Genomic DNA, 20,929 nt, shown 5'->3' on the forward strand with positions numbered 1-20,929 from the left:
GCATTCCCCCTCTAAAAACTAGGTGCGTCTTATGAAGCAAAAAATACGGTAGTCTCTGTTTTTTGTGTTGAATATATGCTATGTGGCAGGCATTCCCAAACTCAGCCCTCCAGATGTTTTGGGACGGCAACTCCCATCACCCCTAGCTAACAGGACCAGTGGTCAGGGATGATGGGAATTGTAGTTCCAAAACATCTGGAGGGCCGAGTTTGGGGGTGCCTGCTATATGGTAATTTATGGACTTAATAGGTATCTAAAGCCATTTGCACATGTTGCCATTCTCTGCATCAGCCTCCACACTCTCATCCCCTGCAAGTAATGCAATGCTGTGTACACGGACTTTGGGAGCAGATCCCATTGAACAGAGATTCTTATTTCTATGTAAATACACACAGGATTGCAGGTTCACATATAAATACTTAAGAGGATTTCCTCCCCTACTTTGCTTGATTAGCTTTAAACCTCTTATCTCTTTCTCCAATCCACACTCTGCATGGCCCACATTTGCTCCAGGGCAGACACCTGTCTTTCTGCTATCTCTATAAAGCACCCGAACAAAGCTGTCACTAAGTACAGAAATAAAAATGACAGATAACCCTTCTCTATAGGAAAAAAACAAACCACATAATCATGACCAATCCTCATCTGCTGCTCAAATAGATTCCCTTTTCTTCTCCTTCTAACCTTCCACATGCCTGACATATTTAGAAGGCTATACAGTACTGGAAAGGGGGAAAAGAAAACAGGGAACTGTTTCTTCCTCTAAAAGTTACAGCATTTTCTGAAGGAGCTCAAAAAGGCTCAGAAAGCGAAGGACATTGGTGATGGACTTGGATTCTTGTGGCTATTATTATTATTATTATTATTATTATTATTCTTTGTTCCCTGCCCATTTGGCTGAGTTGCCCCAGCCACTCTGGGCAGCTTCCAACAGGTATAAAAACATAATAAAACATCAGACATAAAAACTATGCAGCACTCAAGTTAGTCCTGCTAATTCTCAGGTAATCTCAGAAGTCCATCGCCACCACAACCTTGAAACTGCTGTCCCAATTCACTGATCAAGCAATTGAAAACAGACGGCATATAAGGATCTCTCAACTGAATGGTGAACAGATTAGCTTTTGTGTTGATGTATGGAGCGCTTAAGACAAGGATGTGGCCATGTGCTGTTGAACTACAGTTCCCATCTTCCTTGACTACTGGTACTGCTGGCTGGGACTGATGGGAGTTGGAAGTCCAACAACTTCTGGAAGACCAGACCACAGACGGGTTCTCCCCTTCCAACTTCTGCAAACTGCAAATAGCAATATTCCATCAGGAAAAAAACATTTCCGTGTGTGTGAGAGAGAGAGAGAGAGAGAGAAAGAGAGAGAGAAAGAGAGAACAGGGAATACCATTTCTGAGATTATGCCTCTGTGTGCCCCGCCTTACAAAAAGCAAACAGACGTATCCAAAGTTGTTCAACTCAGAACAGAAGCATTGAAATTGATACGCATAACTAACATATGCCCATTTATTCCAGTAGGTTACTCATGAATGGCACTTAGCTGAATACAACCAAAGTATGCTCCCCCCCCCCGCCAGCCGCTCCTTTAGAATAAGTGCTTTGTCCTATTACGCAAATTCACAGGGTATTTTTGAAAACAACTACAACTTGTGCAGTTCACTAAGATATATCTAAAGCGGAGACCATCCCAATTAAATTTCAGTGCATTTTGTTGTTCAGTAACCTGTCCATTAAAAAGCTGAGGTTTTCAAAGCATGTCTTGGAGAAAACTCATGGGCTTTTTCAGAAGCTTATCAGGGATTATCAGAGAAGTGGCAGATATGGCCAAAAGAAAAGGGGTATTCTGTCACGTGCCACAGGTATTCTGTGTGTGCCTTAGAACGTGCAAGAATTCTGTGGCAGAGGTGAAGGCTAATGGAGAAAGGCTTTCTCCGAAGGCATTCAAAGTTTGAACGCCCACGGCATCAAAACAATGGCAAAGGCGATCCATCTAAGCAACTCGTCCTTCACAGGCGGAAGATTCTAGTTTCAATTCCCAGCATCTTCAGGTCGGGCAAGAGAGACCCACTGACAAGTCAGGCAATAATGAGCTAGATGGACCCTAAAAATACAAAGTTTTTATTTACAAAATTTTTACATTGCTTGGTTGTAAGAAAGTGCTGATCGTGTCTGTCTCAGCATTCTTCCATAACTGCAGCTTCCTTATCAAGCACAAGGGTAGCTGCACCTAGAGTGCATTGCTGTAACCCAATCCTGAAGTCACCGCCAAAGCCAGAGCTTCTGCAATCCAGTTCCATTAACCAATTAAGAGCCAATTAAGGCAACCTGCACAGAATAGATTCTTATCTCCTTTCCTTTCATGTTTCTACACAGCTGTTAATTCATAAGTGCACCCTCCTCTCATAACAGCTGAGCATTCTTCTTTTTTTCCTGGAGGGCTGAGCTGAGTTTCCCCCCCCAAAAAAAAATTAATAATAATGACACCATTGACCCAGAGACATGCAGGTGTGCTCAGAGAAAATATCACGTGACCGAAGTAGTCAAGGGATGAGAAAAGACACAAGGAAGGAGGAAGGAGTTAGCTGTCTCTTGATAGGAGATAAGGGAACGGATGGATTTTTGGCATAATTTGGAAAGATAATGGTGGGTGGGAAAGAGATACAATATAAAGTGGAGGAAGAGGAGGAGGAGGCAACAGAAGGGCTGGGGCTGAGGGACATCACAAAAGGATTGCCCCAATGGTCACAGGACACAGACTGGCTGATAAGATGTGACCTCAGCAACAAGCCAGCAGGTCAGAGAGCAACGAGGCACAGAATGTACACAGTCCAGATCTGCAGAACAAATGAAATATTGTCAGCTTGGCTGGCCAACAGGAAAACTTGGAACCAGCAGCTCAGAGAGCAACGAGGCACGGAATGCCCGCGGTCCAGTTTTGCCAAAGGAAGAGGCTAACGCGAGTTTGGCTGGGATGAGCACAAAGAGTGGCAGTTGAAAGGTTGGGTGAGAAAAGGTCCAAGGAGGAAGTCAAGCAGGACAGCTGAAGGAAGCTGGTGGAATAGGCAACAATAACTATTGAGTAAGGGAACTGTTAAATAATGAGAAAGCCCAAACATAGCCCGCCCCCCTCCCTCATGCTGAGAAAAGCTTTATCCATGTCAGACTCTGGAAAAGGTGGCAGCGCCACAATCCACAGGTAGTGGGTGTGCTGCCAAGACCACCCAAAATGCTTACTGGCACTTGGAAAGATCCATCTCTGCCCAGACGCTCTTATCCCTGCCATAAGCATCATCAGATGGACCTAGCCCTACATTCTGCTGTCATGTTCCCCACATTTCTGACTGCTCACAGAGGCGCTTCTTTCATAATTGAAACCAGAAGCACGCTTGGCGACTACGCTTGACAAAAGTCCGTCTTGAGAGCATCCAAGAGTAACTTGCCCTTTGAGAAGACGGCCTTTAATGTATCTGTTGTGTATTGAGTCAAAGGATTTTATATCTGTATTATTATTGTCTGTATTTGCATTAGGGTAAACTAACTGCCTTTTGGTTCCAGAGGGTACAGCTACTATTGGTTCATTTAAGCTGCTGTATTTGGATCCTCTGTCTTATTGGTTCCCTCCAAAAGGCAGGACTGTGATTGCCTGATATTGTTCCCTCCAAAATGTATCCTTTCTTGCTAGTTCCCTGTCCCTATAAATGTAGCTTTCCTCTCCCCAGTCTTTAGTCTTGTTGCTTTAATAAAGAAGTGTTACTAGAGAACTGTCTCCAGCATGTTATATCAAGAGAGCTGAAATCACAAACCCCATGTCACAACAGTATCTATGATTCTGTATCCTAGAGGGTTGCCTAGAGGATGTTACAGCTTGTGAAGAGCAGCAAACCCTGGCCGTTTGCTGCTTTAAGGAGATTTGAACCTGTGGCCTTCTGATGCAAATCCTCTGTTCTGCCCCTGAGCTATTGTTGGCCGACTGGAAGGATCCGTGGCCAGAGAACAGAGTTGGACAACAGAGTTGCACCAGGAAAGAATGCAAGAAGAGTCCTACTGGAGAATGCAAGAAGAATGCAATAAGAGTCCTACTGGAGAATGCAAGAAGAGTCCTACTGGAGAATGCAAGAAGAATGCAATAAGAGTCCTACTGGAGAAGACTGAAGGCCCGTCTAGACCAGGGCTCTGTTTTTACAGTGGCCAATCAGATGCCTACGGACAGCCCACAAGCAGAGCCTGAGGCAGGCAGGCCCAGCCATGAGGCAAGGTGAGGTGTCTGCCTTGGGCAGCAGGATCCACAGGGTCAGCAAATCCAGGCGCCAAGGAATGCATCACCTGCTGCCGCCACCAACACAATGGCAGCAACATCTGCAGCAAGCTCCTTGGAGGCCAGATCTGCCGCCTCTTTGGTATCCTCCACACCACCCCTTACAGATACCTCTTGGTGAATAGAAGGTGGTGCTTGTCTTCTTCCACCCTTGTTCCTGATGCAGATCTTTAGCCCCCTATTGTAGACCTTCCCTCACCCCTTCTTCCCTGACCAATGGGGGATGGGCAGCATTTTGTGGTTCGCTTCAGGTGCCAAAATGTCTTGTGCCGGCCCTGGTCTGAGGGCAGTGTCCCCCAAAGTAGTTCTGTTCGCACACTGACTTTTGGCTGTGCAACAGAACTTCCCTTCCTTCTCCCCGTGCGCTGCCTAAATCTGTTCTGGGTCTTCCCCCGACCCTCCAGAGCAGATTTGGAGGCTGCATGGAGAGAGAGGGGACGTTCTGCTGTGCAAGTTCTGTTGCACAAATGGAAATCTGTGCACTAGCATAACTGTTTCATTATATACTGCCCTGCGTACCTCCAGCACTCTTTCTGCCCTTGTGATTCCCAACAGCTGGTTTTCAGAGGAATACTGCCTCAAGAGGCCGGAGGAACAACCTAGCCATCATCACTAGAAGCCATTCATAGCCTCAGCGTCTATGAATCTGTCAATTAAAAAAATAAAAGTTTTAATTAAAGGATGTTTATAGTTAAGGGTACATAAAACATCTCTGTTTTCAATTCACAGAGTCCTTTCTACAGGTGTGAGACACAGACATTGTGAGATCTCGGGGAGATCTTCCATTCTTTTGCTTAGTATATGAGCAGAGTTTTTATGTCAGCATTGTTTTTCCTTTGTCTGTTTGTTTTGTAATATAATATAATATAATATAATAATAATAAAATTATTATTATTATTATTATTAATAATAATAATAATAATAATACCCCAGCCACTCTGGGCAGCTCCCAACAGAATATTAAAAACTTGATAAAACATCAAATGCTAAAAACCTCCCTAAACAGGGCTGCCTTCAGATGTCTTCTAAAAGTCAATATACCGGTAGTTGTTTATTTCCTTGACATCTGGTGGGAGGGCGTTCCACAGGGCGGGTGCCACTACCGAGAAGGCCCTCTTCCTGGTTCCCTGTAACTTTGCTTCTCACAGTGAGGGAACCAGCAGAAGACCCTTGGAGGAGGACCTCAGTGTCTGGGCTGAATGATGGGGGTGGAAACGCTTCTTCAGGTATACTGGGCAGAGGCCGTTTAGGGCTTCAAAGGTCAGCACCAACACTTTGAATTGTGTAAACCCCTCAGCAGCATAGAAATTAATATGGCTAGTCTGATCCTCTCTTGAAGCCATCCAATTTGGAGGCCACTGCACTACCTCCGACAGGAGCAGCTCTTCCACGACTGGGCTCTTTGGGCTCACAGAACCCTTTAATTAGTCACGAAAGTCAACTTACTTTGGCTGTGGTACACAGAGCCGTTCAAAGGCAGCAGAAGACTGGAGGCAAAACAATGAAAGGCAGAAAATAGACTTCTAAAAAGAAATACATCACACACACCGGGTGATTCATGGCCTATAATTAGACAGCGGCTTCCAAGAGTTTCAGCAAGGCTATTTGTATTGTGGGCAAACACACCAGCAACACAAGTTTGGCAACGTAACCCCATCAAATCTTGCCTCCGCTTGTTCAAGTCAGGTGTACGAAGCTTGGCTGTGAAAAGGCGTCGCTATTACTTATGCAGTCAGCAGACTAAGAATACGCAAGCGTTGATTCAGCTCAATGCCTTTTCTGCACCAGGCAGCAGAAACCCAAGTGTTTTGGCAGCTGGAGACCCAGACCCCCAGTTCCTATAAGCTCTGGATGGGAATTAAGACCAAAGATTCCTAGGAGGAGTTGAGCCTTTTGCAGTTTAAAGGAGAGTAAGGAGAAGGTTCAGGGTTGTCTGAGCTTGCTTAGGGAGAGGAAGGGTGCTGCCTGGTTTTCTGTGGTTTAGTCCTAGATCTGAGCTCTGGAGCATTTTTTTTTTTTTTTAATGCTGTGTTCCAGGAGGAGGCAGAGAATGGCTTTCAGCAATAGAATTTTCTTTATGTATGCTATGACAGCAGCAAGAATACTCATTGCAAAGTATTGGAAGACACAAGATTTACCCACTCTGGAAGAATGGCAGATGAAAGTGATGGACTATATGACACTGGCTGAGATGACTGGCAGAATCCGCGACCAGGGGAAGGAGACGGCAGAAGAAGAATGGAAGAAATTTAAAATCTACCTTAAGGACTACTATAAACTTGATGAATGTTAGAATGTCAAGGTTTTGAGAAAGAGAGGGTTACAGCGATATAAGATTAGATTGAAGGAAAGATTAAGAGGACATATGTTTGACAGAACTATTTGGAGGTTGCTGGAAAATTTTGGACACTGGGATGCAGAAAGGGGAGGTATGGGGGAGTCCGAGAAACAAGGTTTATGGGGGGGAGTTATGAAATTATACGTGTTTGTATGTCTTTTTATATGTTTGTATTGTTTTTTAAAAAATTTTTTTTTGCAAAACCAATAAAAAATTATTAAAAAAAAAAGAGAGAGAGAGAATGGCTTTCAGCATCCTACTGAATTTCCAGCTGACACAGGACAAAGAGGGAGAGAGACCTGCAAGGGGAAAGAACAAGATTCTGAACCCAGGCCAAAAATGCTGCCAGTGCAAAGGGCTCACTCAGCCAGCAGCAGGGATGCCAAAAGTTAAAAGTCCTGCTTAGCAAATAAACAAACGACTTTGCAGGCCACCAATAAAGCAGTCAGCTGAAGAGGAGGAGGAGGTTGCTCTTCCAGGCTTTTGCTCCAGGTAAAAAGATCAAGGCTGAAAAATTGCTTTATTGCTTTGTTCAGCCTTGAACCGGTGCCACCTCAGCAGGAGGGTGTTCAAGGTTGCAAGAGCTTGGGGAGAGTGATCAGCATGTTCTGTACGAGGGCAGAGGAGGAGGGCAAGCGGTGGAGGAGGCACAGAAGCCACTGCAGAATCCCAGCAGGTTGGATAAAAGGGAGAATTCCCAGAAAGATGCTGTTCCTGCCACATCCCAGAGAAAAGCAAGAAGGCACCTCAATCCTCATTTCAGGCAAAGCTGTTAGAAGTTACAGGAAGAAGCCACATCACTCTGTTCTACCTTGTTACTATTTGTGAGCTGTAGACACAACCCTTCTGCTGCACGGGGACCTTTCCCAGCCCTGTTTCATAAGGGGAGGGGGCTGCCTTGCGGGACAGCTTTGATAGCCTTTTCTTCTAAGGAGCAAACCCTACACAAATCCAGAGTGGTGTCCCAAAGACGGTTGGATGGCACCTTGTACGTCTCCTTTGCGCCAACTGCTGCAACAACGCTGAAGCCAGACTTACTGCTCTGCTTTCCTTTGGACCACATCAACAAGGCCGAGAATGGTTTTTTTGTTACCTGAGGCAGACCTTGGGCAGCCCAGGTCCCCCATACACGCTGCCCAGGCCTGTGCCCTGGGGAGGTCACTTCAGTAATAATAAATAATAATAATAATAAATTTTTATTTATACCCCCTCTGCCCGGCCAGAGCTGGGCTCAGGGAGGCTAACACCAATAAAATCACAGTAAAAAACATAATAGGGGGAAAAGAAAAAGAAAAAACCAATTTAAAATACAGGTTAAAATGCAATTTAAAATGCAGTCTCATTTTAAAAGTAGCCGATAAATCAAGACCAAAAGGGGAGGGAAACATAAGGGTCAGACTGAGTCCAAACCAAAGGCCAGGTGGAAAGATGTCAAGACCCACAGGGCTCTAGTCTCTTGTGACAGAGCGTTCCACCAAGTCGGGGCCAGTACTGAAAAGGCCCTACTACTAATGCAGCAGTTTGACTTCACCCCCGGAGGCGCACTCCATTGACTCTCGAGATAGACGGATGTCAACAATGGGCAAGCAGATTTTATTCTGACTGTCTGGTAGTAGACAGAGCCAGAGTCAAAAATGGGTGGGCAACAAAGATGGATTTTACGTTTGCAGGGCTGTGGCCTGGAAGTGAGCAGTGTTGCTACGGGGGGGGGTGGCCTGCATGAGACCTGGAGAGAGCCCCCCAGGCCAGATATAGAAGCCTGGAGGTCCACACAGGCCTCAGGCTCCTCCACCTCTGCTTTACTGCACAGATATGGAGGGAGCGGAAAGCAAAACCCTTCAGTTCCTCAGCTACCCTAGGTTTTTGGTTTGTTTTTAAAGGAGCTTGGGCAACCCCAGCAGACAGCACTGAGCTAAGGGAGGTTCATAGCCTGACCCCACATCAAGGCATCTTCCAAATGCTTTATGCCACTTTTTAAGTGACGCAGAGCCCTTTTTCGGATGCAGATGTTCAAAGTGTCAACAAACGAGAGAGAGAAGTGTCACACGTCCCCCAGCCAATGTTAATCCAGGAAGGCTGCACACTGCCTGGAAACAAAAGGGGTGGGAGGCTGATTCAAAACAGAAGCTACGTTAGCCGAATTACATCCTTCACCGACTTCTCCATGCCGCAGGAAGGATAAACCAGTCATACAACCCGTGAGAAAGAAAGCACAAATTGGGGGTTGGTTGGGGGGGGACAGGTGTTTATTGTGGGATCAGCATGGCCTCAACGTGTGCAGCTTTCCTGTGGCATCTGTGCCAAGTCATCGGCATCCCATATTTTGAGTTGCCAGCCCATCTTTCCTCCCCATCAAATGCCAGTCCATCTTTGTCCCCCATTACATCCAGATTTACCTCCTTGCTTTGCATGACAGGAAGTCACGTATCTTGGATGCTAGGCCCAGGTCAGTACATCCTTGCTGAGATAATAAGTGGCTTCCTTCCTGTTATGCAAAAGAGGATGAACTAGCCCCTAAGAGAACAACCTGCTTCAGTTACTAGATTCTTTTGTGGAAGGGACTGGCTGGCAATGAGGTTGCAAAAGAGGCTCTTGCCATTCCCCAGGGGGCCTGCAGCAATTTCTGTGACCCTGGAAATATCACACACCTTCCTAGCTGGCCTGGCCCCCACCTCCCATAAGGAGCAGGTTGAGTATAGAGCCCCTCCCTGCGTGTTAACTGTGTGAGCCACCCTAAGGTTCCTTGGAGAAAAAAGCAGGATATAAATGCAGTGAAAGAATGAATGAATATTGTGTACGGAGCCTATGGACAGCCAACGTGTGATGTGGGACTACAACTCCCATCAACCCTGACCATTGGTCATGCTGGCTAACGCAGATGGGAGTTGTAGTCCAATAATATCGGGGAGGCCACCAGCGTTGGCTACCCCAGTCGAGACTAATACAGCTAGTTTACTGAGCGTAGTTCAAAGAGATAAACATAAACGCAGCTGGTGGAGTCTTCCAGGGATCGTTTTCTCCACAGACAAGAGATGAAGGAATAGGACAGGCACGTCCAACAGGTAGATTGTGATCTACCAGTAGATTGCTGGACGTCTGTGGTAGATCACTGGTAGATCACTGCCTCCCCCCAAAGAAGCTCAGCAACTTTGGCTCCCCTAAAAAAGCTCAACAACTTTGACCTGAACCAACCAAAAGGGGATAGATCACTGCCAGTTTTTAGCTCTGTGAGTAGATCGCAGTCTCTTGGGAGCTGGCCACCCCTGGAATAGGAGAAAGAAAAGGAGACAAGGATCAGCTCCCTCTCCTTCTTTGTGCTACTAGGCTAGGCATCTAGCTGACTGGCTGAGAATTATGATAAGAACGGAAAAGGAAGAGGAAATTGCTGCAGTCTGTATGTTCGCCTGTGGTCAGGAATGGAAATCAGTCAAGTGGATGCAATTGTTTTTAAGTCTGTAAACTGCATGTAAGTAGTGACTTTTAATAAAACATTGTTTTTGGCATTTCCTTCACCTGGAAATGAACTTTAAGCTACATAAGTCGCATAAATATTTACATAAGTGATGATAAATAAGAGACCGTGAGGCAAACTTGTTTTTATCAGATTTCTGCAGTAATCTAAATTTGTACTAATGCATATAACAATTTAATTAAAAAAACTAAAAACAAGAAAAACCAGTTTATACGACTACAGAAACAAGTAAAACAATTGCACCAGCATTAAGGACAGAGTGTGAGGAACTATGTTATTTCTGACTCGAACCCTACCAGAAATCCTTGGTGATCCAATAAAAAAACCACCCAAAGATTTACGAGTAGATCCTAATGTACCTTCTGCCCATTCCTGCATTAGGCTGCATATGCACTATGAATTTAAAGCACTTTTTCTGTCTCCAATGTATCCTGGCAACTTTAGTTTATCCTTCCCATAGCTATACTTCCCAGCAGATTTAAAGCACATTCCCTCTCTTTTAAAAAAACCATGGGAACCGATGTTTACCTCTCAGAAAACTACAATTCCCAGCACCCTTAAACTATAGTTCCCAGGAGTCATGTGGGGACATGCTTTCAATGTGTGGTCTGCATGCAGCTTGAAACACAATTCAGAATCTGTGGCAGCACTGGGCACCAGCTGAAGCTCTCTCAGCTCCACAATTCCCACCCTGGGGCCTTGGCAGGAAGGAAATCACACACACAAAGCCCTTAACCCCACCAAGCGATAGGAAGAGCAGCTGGCTGCGAAATCCTCTCCAGATCAAAGAAGAGCTCCTTTCCTGAAGAACTGGCACGCCAGCAGCAAGCAAAGCTGAACTTAAACTGGCAACAGCAGAGCCCTAAAGAGTTATTGCTGCATTTGCGGGCACACACGCTAAACCCTGTCTGTGGTGCCTACCCCTTTACCCCAAATGATGAAACAAGAGGCCAGATTATGGGTTCAAATTGGCCACAACTTTATTGAGCTTCAGAAGTGGGAAACTTGGCACAGGCCTTGGCAAATAACCCTCTCAGCCAGCCTGGCTAAGGATATGCAGGCAGATGACGTCCAGTGAGAGGGGACTGTAAAGCGCAAACTTACACAGCATGCCCTTCCACCGACCTCGTCCCGGGAGTTTGACCTACATGGGCCAGGGACTCTCGGTTTTTAACCTTTAACGGGCCCTGCAAGTGCCGCCGCATTGGGAGGGAGCATGGATGCATCCCCCCCCCGACTTGATGTTAGACTAAAGGATACCTTGCCAAGGTCGAAAACTGCCAAAGTTGTGACAAAATGCTACAGGGAAGGTGAAACCTGCCAATGCAAGGAAAATTCCTTCCCGATTCTGAATACAGCAGCCATCTTATGACCGCAGCAGCGCCCGCTGACGTGGAACGCAAAATATTTGCCTGTAAGGAAAATAATCATTAACTTGAAGACTGCTGGCCTAGGATGAAATTATGAAGGCAAGAAATTATTAATTTGAGGGAGGGTAGGTTGGTGATCCTGGAAGTAAGAACAGCAAAAGAGGCTTCAACAACGGAGTCAGCCTGTTTTCTTTTGGCCTTAGGCCCACCCCTGGCCGGCCGGCCATTGTCCTCCCTGGCCAAGGGCGGGTCAAAGGCCGGCCCAAGCAGGTGAGTGGCACCTGCCCAGGTGAGCCCTGCTCGGCCGCAAACCCCGCCCACCTGTGGGAAAGGGAGGGCGGAAATTGCTTAGACTTTAGCCCAAGGAATCAGCAGAAAATGGGGCTAATGGGTGCAAGTTGGTTACAAGAAAAAACAGTTTGCATGGAGTAACCGCTAAGCATGGGGAAGAAATTAGATCCAGTTCACATTTAAACTCACACTTTCCGAAACAATATGCCAACCAAAACACACGCAGCCGTCAAAATTTGCCCTTTGCAATGAGGTTCTCCAGTCGAGTAATGTGCACAAAATGCGGGTACTAAACGGGTTTTTTTTAAAAAAAAATGCGTATTTCAGTGAAAACAGCACACACAAACAGCACACATTAGGGGAAACGTGCTTTGCAAAAGTGTTTCTATTTGGGAGTGATTCAATGTGTACCGTTATATTAGGAGGAATTCAAACCAAAGCGCCGATCCACTTTCATGAGGGACTTGTTTCTTCATGAGGTAGAGAGCTGGATATAAGATTGGGAAAGTGAGACACAGCGAGAGAAACCAAAACCGACAGATCTGCCCGGCCCTAATAACCACATTTGACCACAAGTGCTGGTTGGGAAGCCAGTAACACCCATGGGAAAAAGGGCAGCCATGAAAAGGCGGCTATTTAGCCCTGGGCCCTAGTTTCAACATCACACGGAGTTCCCACACACCTGGTTGCATGCCATATATATATATATATATATATATATGCTTTCGTAGATTTTCACGGGTACAGGAATGCAGGTTTTGGTGTCTTCGGGTGTCTTCCCGTGTAAGAGTTGGGGTGTCTAGGCGACGTTTCGACGAGGTCTCACTCGTCATCTTCAGGCTGGTGCTTTCGGCTTCTTGTTACTGGAACAGAGCAGGATCTCAGTGTTTGAGTTCCTATAAATACTGTTGAGGGGGTGTGGTGTATAGCCTCCAACGTTCTGGGCAGAGAGGAAGTTTCCAGGTTAGTGTGCCTTTTCTTCTTTTGTTCATTAATTACTTGAGGGATCTCTTGAGTGATTTCTTGAGTGATATTCTGAGTACCACTTAGGCGGGTCATTAGGTGTGGATTAGTTGCTAAAGCTTTCGTGTCTTGACCTCTTGAGCTTGTGAAGAGTTTTTTCTGAGAAGATGGCTGTACTGCACTTAGTTGTGCTCTGGCTTGGCTTCGTGTATAGGGGCGAGCTGTGGTTTTGTGCCCTGTGCCAGTCAGATCTGTGTAGGGATTGCAGGGGGGTGCAGCATCCGGAGGTGCCACTATGGTTTGGCTACTGGATGGTGTCTGTAATTTATCTGTGGAGAGGGTCTGGGTTTGGGTCTGGTGTGGTTGATTGGAGATGGCGTTCTGTGTGCCTCTGGTTCTGGTGTCGGTTTTTGTGGGGAGGGCTAATTTCCAGATGTCTGGCAGGCGGGACGTGTCGTCACGCTTGTTCATGTTGTGAGGGTGTTTCTCTATCTCGATGGCTTCCATGATTATTCTCTTGTGGTGATGTTCCATGTTAAAGAGCAATTTGGAATCTGCAAAATTAATTTCGTGTCCTGTTTCTTTCATGTGTTGGTAAAGAGAGGAAGTTTTTTCTTCTTTTTTGACGGCATTCTTGTGTTCTGCGATACGTGCATTTATTCGTCTGTTTGTTTGTCCAATGTACGTGGCTGGGCAGACTTTGCAGGGTATTTCATAGACATAACAGGGTTACGAAGCTAATCCAAAAAGAAACACCCCCCAAAAACCAAGACACAGAAGAAAACAATGGCATGGCCCTCCTTCCTTATATCAAGGGCACTACAGATAAAATTAGCAAAATCCTCCATAAACACAATATCAAAACAGCCTTTTGCACCAACCAAAAAATAGCCAATATCCTCAGAAACCCCAAAGATAAAATCCAATTAGAAAACCAAGGGGTCTATGAAATACCCTGCAAAGTCTGCCCAGCCACGTACATTGGACAAACAAACAGACGAATAAATGCACGTATCGCAGAACACAAGAATGCCGTCAAAAAAGAAGAAAAAACTTCCTCTCTTTACCAACACATGAAAGAAACAGGACACGAAATTAATTTTGCAGATTCCAAATTGCTCTTTAACATGGAACATCACCACAAGAGAATAATCATGGAAGCCATCGAGATAGAGAAACACCCTCACAACATGAACAAGCGTGACGACACGTCCCGCCTGCCAGACATCTGGAAATTAGCCCTCCCCACAAAAACCGACACCAGAACCAGAGGCACACAGAACGCCATCTCCAATCAACCACACCAGACCCAAACCCAGACCCTCTCCACAGATAAATTACAGACACCATCCAGTAGCCAAACCATAGTGGCACCTCCGGATGCTGCACCCCCCTGCAATCCCTACACAGATCTGACTGGCACAGGGCACAAAACCACAGCTCGCCCCTATACACGAAGCCAAGCCAGAGCACAACTAAGTGCAGTACAGCCATCTTCTCAGAAAAAACTCTTCACAAGCTCAAGAGGTCAAGACACGAAAGCTTTAGCAACTAATCCACACCTAATGACCCGCCTAAGTGGTACTCAGAATATCACTCAAGAAATCACTCAAGATATCCCTCAAGTAATTAATGAACAAAAGAAGAAAAGGCACACTAACCTGGAAACTTCCTCTCTGCCCAGAACGTTGGAGGCTATACACCACACCCCCTCAACAGTATTTATAGGAACTCAAACACTGAGATCCTGCTCTGTTCCAGTAACAAGAAGCCGAAAGCACCAGCCTGAAGATGACGAGTGAGACCTCGTCGAAACGTCGCCTAGACACCCCAACTCTTACACGGGAAGACACCCGAAGACACCAAAACCTGCATATATATATATATATATATATATATATACGCATTTGGGGGCCCAGGCATGAAATTTAAAGTGTGAGAGTCTATAGTCCACAAGGGTCAGAGGCCGAATGCAGGGTCACAGCTGTCCCCCGCAGCAAGAGTGCCTCTGAGCACAAGCAGAGTCTGCTATTCCCTTCCAAGGGCATCTTTTCCAGGCAACTCACAGCTCCAGCAGGGATTCCTGGATCTTTTCACAGTAAAGCAGCAGGGGAAAGATTTTTTTAAAAGGCCTAGTTCTCCTCCGAAGGGGAAAACCTTCATCTCTGCTGCTCCACTTCAAACTGCAGGTGCTGAATGTGTGTGTTAAGGCCGGGAGGGTGGTGGTGGTGCTGAGATTTAGAGTCGTCAAGTTGGAAGGGACCACGGGGGGTCATCTAGTCCAACCCCCCGCAACGCAGGACCCTTTTGCCCAAAGTGGGGCTCAAACACACCACCCTGCGATCAAGAGTCTAATCTTCTAATGACTGAGCCAAATCGGCAACAGCCCAATGCTCCTCTCCACACCATTCCCTGCACCCAGAAATTTCGTATGTCAGGGAGAAAGGATCCAGCCTCAGTGAAAACGAGGCATGGGTAAAAGTCAGCAATTGCTAGAGGGAGTCCGCACACCACCAGCTCTCAAGCAGACCAAGGTTCAGTATGAGACAGCCTCCTCCAACAACTTCATTTGAGCCAGGGTTTGCGGTAGTCCCAGAACCTGTTCTCAGGGCCACCGGACCATCTCTGAACATGTGAAGCAACAAATGTGTGTCTTCCAAACACTCCTCCTCTCTCACTTGCCACAAGTTGCTCCATCACTACCGTCATCATCATATACTGCCCTACACCCGCAGGTTCACAGGATAAAATCAAAATCTAAAACCACAAAAGACATCAACAAATAAAAACAACAACCCAATAACCCCTCCCCAACACATCTTAAAAGGGCATAGGATGTCCATCAAATCAACCAAAAGCTTGGTTAAAAAGGAACGTTTTTGCCTGGCACCTAAAGGTGTTTAATGAAGGTGCTAGCATTCCACAGATGTGGAGCCACTGCAGAGAAGTCCCCGTTCTCCTGTTGCCACCCTCCGGACCTCTCGAGGAGGAGGCATACGAAGAAGGACCTCAGAAGACTATCTGAGAGTCCGGGTAGGTTCATATGGAAAGAGGCGGTCCTTGAGGTATTGTGGTCCTGAGCCGTTTAAGGCTGTATAGGACAAAACCAGCACTTTAAATTGGGCCCAGAAACTAATTGGCAGCCAGTGCAGTTGGACCAGGATCGGTGTAAAATGCTCAAACCGTCTTGCTCCAGTGAGCAACCTGGTCGCTGAATTCTGCCCCAGCTGAAGCTTCTGAACAGTATTCTGAGGCAGCCCTACGTATAACGCATTGCAGTACTGTAATCTTTTAGGATGTGTAAAGTTGCCAGCTTTTCTCTCGTGGTAAAATTCCTGTGCTTTTTTTAAAAAAAAAAATTAAAAAAAACCCCTGCAAAACAGGCAGAAACCCAACAGGTAGGGTTTTCCCTCTCACAGCAACTGGGACACTGTGAAAAAAGAAACCCCCCCTTCTCCTAGATTCATCCCATTGCTCCAAAGCAAGCAACTGTTCACGGAACAGAGCGGCTCCAGCAAGACAAGGCATTTTACTCCAGACTTCACAATACCATCCTGCAGTTCTTTCTCTGGCTTACTGGCTCCAACACAGTAACCAATAAAAGTGACGACCTGAAATTCAAGGAGTGCCTCTCATTTCCTCCAAGGGAATCCTCCCCAAACTAGGAATGGCATTTCCCTCACCCTGCACTGCCAACCATTCCACACACAGAAAACCACACAACTGGAAGGGAGTTGCCATCCCCGAAACATATTTTCCACTTTACGAGCTCAGTAAAATAATAATATAATCTTGCTATGAAACCACTCTGAATGTTTGGGAGCAACGCCTGCAACCTAAAGGTGCTCTGATTGGAGTGGGGTTAGAGACTGCAACCACAGAGAACCCAGGTGTCCTGGCTGTTCCAATACATCATACATTCTGCCCTTGACAGGAGAACACAGAATTATCTGTCTGCCTTTGCTGCTGTTGAACCACAATTCCCTTTCAGGAGAAACCAGGCACACTGAGCTCCAGCTTCAAAGGGCTCAGTGCGCAGAACATGTGAAGAGATGGAACTGATTTGAGCGTTTTTCATAGAGCGATTCACGTCAAGCCGCCAAGTGGTCAGTCGCAGAGCTTTCTGGGGCTCACATGCAAGGCAGCCCACAATACTTAAGTGACCACAATACTTAAAGCCTATTTCCACCCTAAGCAGCTCCAAACACACCTGAGAGGAAGGCACACATTTCCAGCAAGCTCTGCTTGGCAAAGGGACCCCTTCTTCCAGGTGTCCTTTATATCACGCATTCACGATGATTTGGGTTCAGGATGCTGCCTGGGCAGTCATACACAATGCCGCTTTCAGTGCTCACTTGCACCTGCAGATGTTTGGAGGCGGTCCTGTTGCTTCGCTACCAAGCAGTCCGTATTTTGCAACATCCTGAAGACACCCCATAGCTTTTCGTACCACAAACGCCCTGCTATATCTCTCCCATCGTTGCGCTGTATGCCCTGCGGGCAGTGCTAGTGCATTGGCAAAACAGCTAATTGCAGAACAACTAATAAAGCAAAACAAATCTACAACCAACGCAATTCACATCAAGCTGTCAATGAAGCTCAGGCCTCTCAGCCTAGCCTACCTCACAGGGTTGTTGTGGAATTTTATTTTATTTTTTTAAGAGAGCCCTGCATTCGACCTTGAGCTCCTGGGAGGTGGGATATAAAGGCACGAGGGAGGGAGCAAACCCACACCTTTTGAGCTTCGGCCTGTCGGGTTTGTCGCACTTAAAGAGTCACCGAGAGCAGGGTGCCAACTCTGTAGAAAGGTCCCGACGACGTAAGCCCGGTTTGCAGCGGGCACGAAGCGCACATGCCCTCCGCAGAGTTATGCCGAGCTGGCGGAATAACAACCGGCTGACTTGGCACCTTCCGGGTGATGCGGAGATATCGATCTGCCAGGGGAGCAGTAACGTGCGGAGGAGATACGAAGGGAGGCTGCAGGAGCCGGGCTAGGGATGAAGGGACCAAAACCACCCAAAAATCCTCTCTTTTAAGACACCCCGAGAAAAAGAGATAGAGAGAGACAAAGACTCTAGTTTGGAAGGAGCAGCTAGTCAAAAAAGAAAGCCCCGCTCCCACTAGCTAGAGCGACGGCAAATGCACTCTGCATGTGCTCAGGGGCACCCTCGTCTCCTTTTCCCCACCTGCACCCGAACTTAGTTCCAACGGGCTCCTTCCTCTCTCGCCTGCCCTTTGCAAGTTGCGTACAAAGCCTGGACGGCGGTGGGGCGTGGGGGTGTTGGGGAAGGCGCCCCCCCGCTTCTCCCCGGGGGTCCTCACCTGGTGCCAGAGACTCCCCCGCAGCCGCTTCCCGGTCCCTTTCTCTGCCTTCGGAGCCCCATCGCGGCCGCTGCCTTTGTAGCTGCTGCGCCTGGCGGCTCCCCGCCCCCAGGAAGGCGGATCCCCGCAGGTCCTAGCAGGGGTTGGATCTCGTCGGCGCCTGCCTGTGGCAGTCCGGAGACCCGGGGCTCGCTCAGGCTCACTCACTTCCACGGGTCTCCTCGGAGTAGAGCTCAGTTGGCATTGCGCTTTCGTTTAAGCGAACCAGAAAGAGCGCTCTTAACCAGGTTCAGCGGCGTGTGACCAGTTGGCAAAGCTCACACACAGACAGGCAAATGTTGTCGTTTAGTCGTGTCCCCATGGACCAGAGCACGCCAGGCACTCCTGTCTTCCACTGCCTCCCGCAGTTTGGTCAAACTCATGCTGGTAGCTTCGAGAACACTATCCAACCATCTCGTCCTCTGTCGCCCCTTCTCCTTGTGCCCTCCATCTTTCCCAACATTAGGGTCTTTTCCAGGGAGTCTTCTCTTCTCCTGAGGTGGCCAAAGTATTGGAGCCTCAGCTTCACGATCTGTCCTTCCAGTGAACATTCAGGGCTGATTTCCTTAAGAATGGAGAGGTTTGATCTTCTTGCAGTCCATGGGACTCTCAAGAGTCTCCTCTAGCACCATAATTCAAAAGCATCAATTCTTCTTCTTTATGGTCCAGCTCTCACTTCCATACATCACTACTGGGAAAACCATAGCTTTAACTATACGGACCTTTGTCGGCAAGGTGATGTCTCTGCTTTTTAAGATGCTGTCTAGATTTGTCATTGCCTCCCACAAATAGATACGTATTTATTAGTAGTCAGAGGGTATCAGTTTATAGAGCCAACTCCCTTCGTCCTCCCCCATAGGTGCCAACTCCCTGGGACCCTGGGTGCCCGAGCAACCACAAAATTCCCCATGAAGGGGCCGGGCACCCACAAATTTCAGTGCCAGGGCCATGCACCCTGCATGGCACCCACGCCCCCGGGCACCCATGGCCGCGGCACCAAGCTGGCACTCCTGCACCCCCCATAAAATATTTGAGGGGGGAACTCCCCCAAGCATTGCCGTTCAAATGGGGTGTGTGTGCTTTGTCTTGCGATCAGTTATGCAGGGCGGGCCTCACCTGCCCCGCCCCCAGATTAGTTTGGCTTTTATTGTATTTTATGTCGAAAGCTTTTAATAAAAAAATGATTAAGGAACCAAAACAAATCGCAGTTGCAAGAGAATAGGGTGGGTCCAAAAGCAATCAGCCATGTCAAAGGCCAGGATGATGAGGTGCCAAACGCCCCTCTTTGGAGATGTCATTTCACAGCTTAGATGAGGCTGCTGGAGAAAATGCCCTCATCCAGCCACACACGCCCCTGAGCTCACCAAGAAGGCACCCTTTTGCTATCTTAAGACCTGAGAGAGCCTGTAGGGAAGGAGGCATTATTCTCCCACATCACCAGATAGTTGAGGCCTAAGTCTTTTACGGTAATTTAAAAAAACAATGACCAATTTTAAAAATTGTTTTTTAAACAAATACAAATAATGTGAGGGCCTTGAATTGGGCCCAGAGATGAACTGGCAGCCAGCACAGCTGTTTTAATGTATCCAAAACCCCAGCCGGTAATCTGGCCAGTGCATTTAGACCAGCTGAAGCTTCTGAACTGTCTTCAAGGGCAGACCCACGCAGAAGGCATTGCGGTAATCCAGCTGGTGTGTGGGATACTGTGGCCAAACCATGCGTGTTCAAATGGGGCTGTAAGATGGCAAACCAGATGTAGCTGGAAATAGACAGTCCTCACCACCAAGGCTGCCAGTCAGAGTTAATGTACCCAAGCTGCAGGCTTGCTCCCTCCAGGGCAGCAGAGGGTCTTCCCAAAAAGCCCATCTTCCCATCTCCCGGACTCTATAACTAGCAAGTCAACTGCCTCTCCCAATTCATTTTTTAAAATAATAAAAATAAAAATAAAATTTTATTTATATCCCACCCTCCCCGGCCGAAGCCAGGCTCAGAGCGGCTAACAACAATAAAATATTAAATATTTTAAAAATATTTTTATTGAACAATTTCAACATAACAAATTATCAATCCAAATAATCAATTACATTATTTTCCCCCTTCCCCCCATCCCTCCCACTCCCCACCACCAAGGACTTCTCTCAGCTCCCTTCTCGGATTTCTTTGTGCATATTGTTCTCTGCATGTTATAAAATTGTACATATCCTTGCCTTATCTATCATGTGTTCAACTAATAAACTTGCAGATGTTTATTCAAAACCTACCAAGGAGTCCCGATCATTTTGTTGTCTTTTTAGGTAATTGGTAAAAAGTTCCCATTCTTCCTTGAAGTCACGGTTGTCCTTGTCACGCAGCTTATATGTCCATTTAGCCAGTTCCGCATAGCTCGTCAGTTTTTCTTCCCACTGTTCTTTCGTTGGGGTTTCCTCATTCTTCCATCCTTGTGCTAACAAGACTCTTGCCGCTGTTGTAGCCTCTCCCAATTCATACGGAACAGAGAGAGATAGAGCCGGGTGTCGGTGACCCTTCGCTCCAAATCTCCCAACGACAGTTCCCAAAGGCTTCAGAGAGAGGTTAAGCATCATGAGGGATATGATGGACCCCTGTGGAACACCACAAGGAAGCTCCCATGGCGATGAACGGGACCTGGAGGTAGGAGCAGAACCACTGAAGTACGGTGGCCCCCAACCCCCACCTCCCAGGGCCTCTCCAGGAGGATAACTGTGGCCAAACGTACAGGAAGTCGCTGAGAAGGCGCACAGTCACACACCCCTCGCTTCTCTCTCTTGACAAATGTCATCAGCCAGGGCA

The 20,929-nt window shown here is 47.0% G+C and overlaps 1 protein-coding gene across 3 annotated transcripts in view; it reads right to left on the minus strand.

The window, feature by feature from the left end:
- Positions 1–18,202, minus strand: part of HSD3B7 (hydroxy-delta-5-steroid dehydrogenase, 3 beta- and steroid delta-isomerase 7) — a 51,550-nt gene extending 33,348 nt beyond the window's left edge. Inside the window, exons 1-2 of one of the 3 annotated variants that reach the window (XM_081165921.1) lie at positions 18,083–18,199; positions 9,857–9,927 (exon numbers count right to left, since the gene is read on the minus strand). In XM_081165921.1, coding sequence (XP_081022047.1) covers positions 9,857–9,927; positions 18,083–18,144 — 133 coding nt within the window. In that variant the 5' untranslated portion in view covers positions 18,145–18,199. Of the gene's footprint in view, positions 1–9,856; positions 9,928–16,970; positions 17,005–18,082 lie in introns of those variants that run through there. The other 2 variants (XM_081165923.1, XM_081165922.1) reach the window with 2 other exon arrangements.
- Between the last annotated feature and the right edge of the window lie 2,727 nt (positions 18,203–20,929).

Source organism: Podarcis bocagei (assembly GCF_964188305.1).
Source record: "Podarcis bocagei genome assembly, chromosome: 13".
Classification (NCBI taxonomy): Eukaryota; Metazoa; Chordata; class Lepidosauria; order Squamata; family Lacertidae; genus Podarcis; species Podarcis bocagei.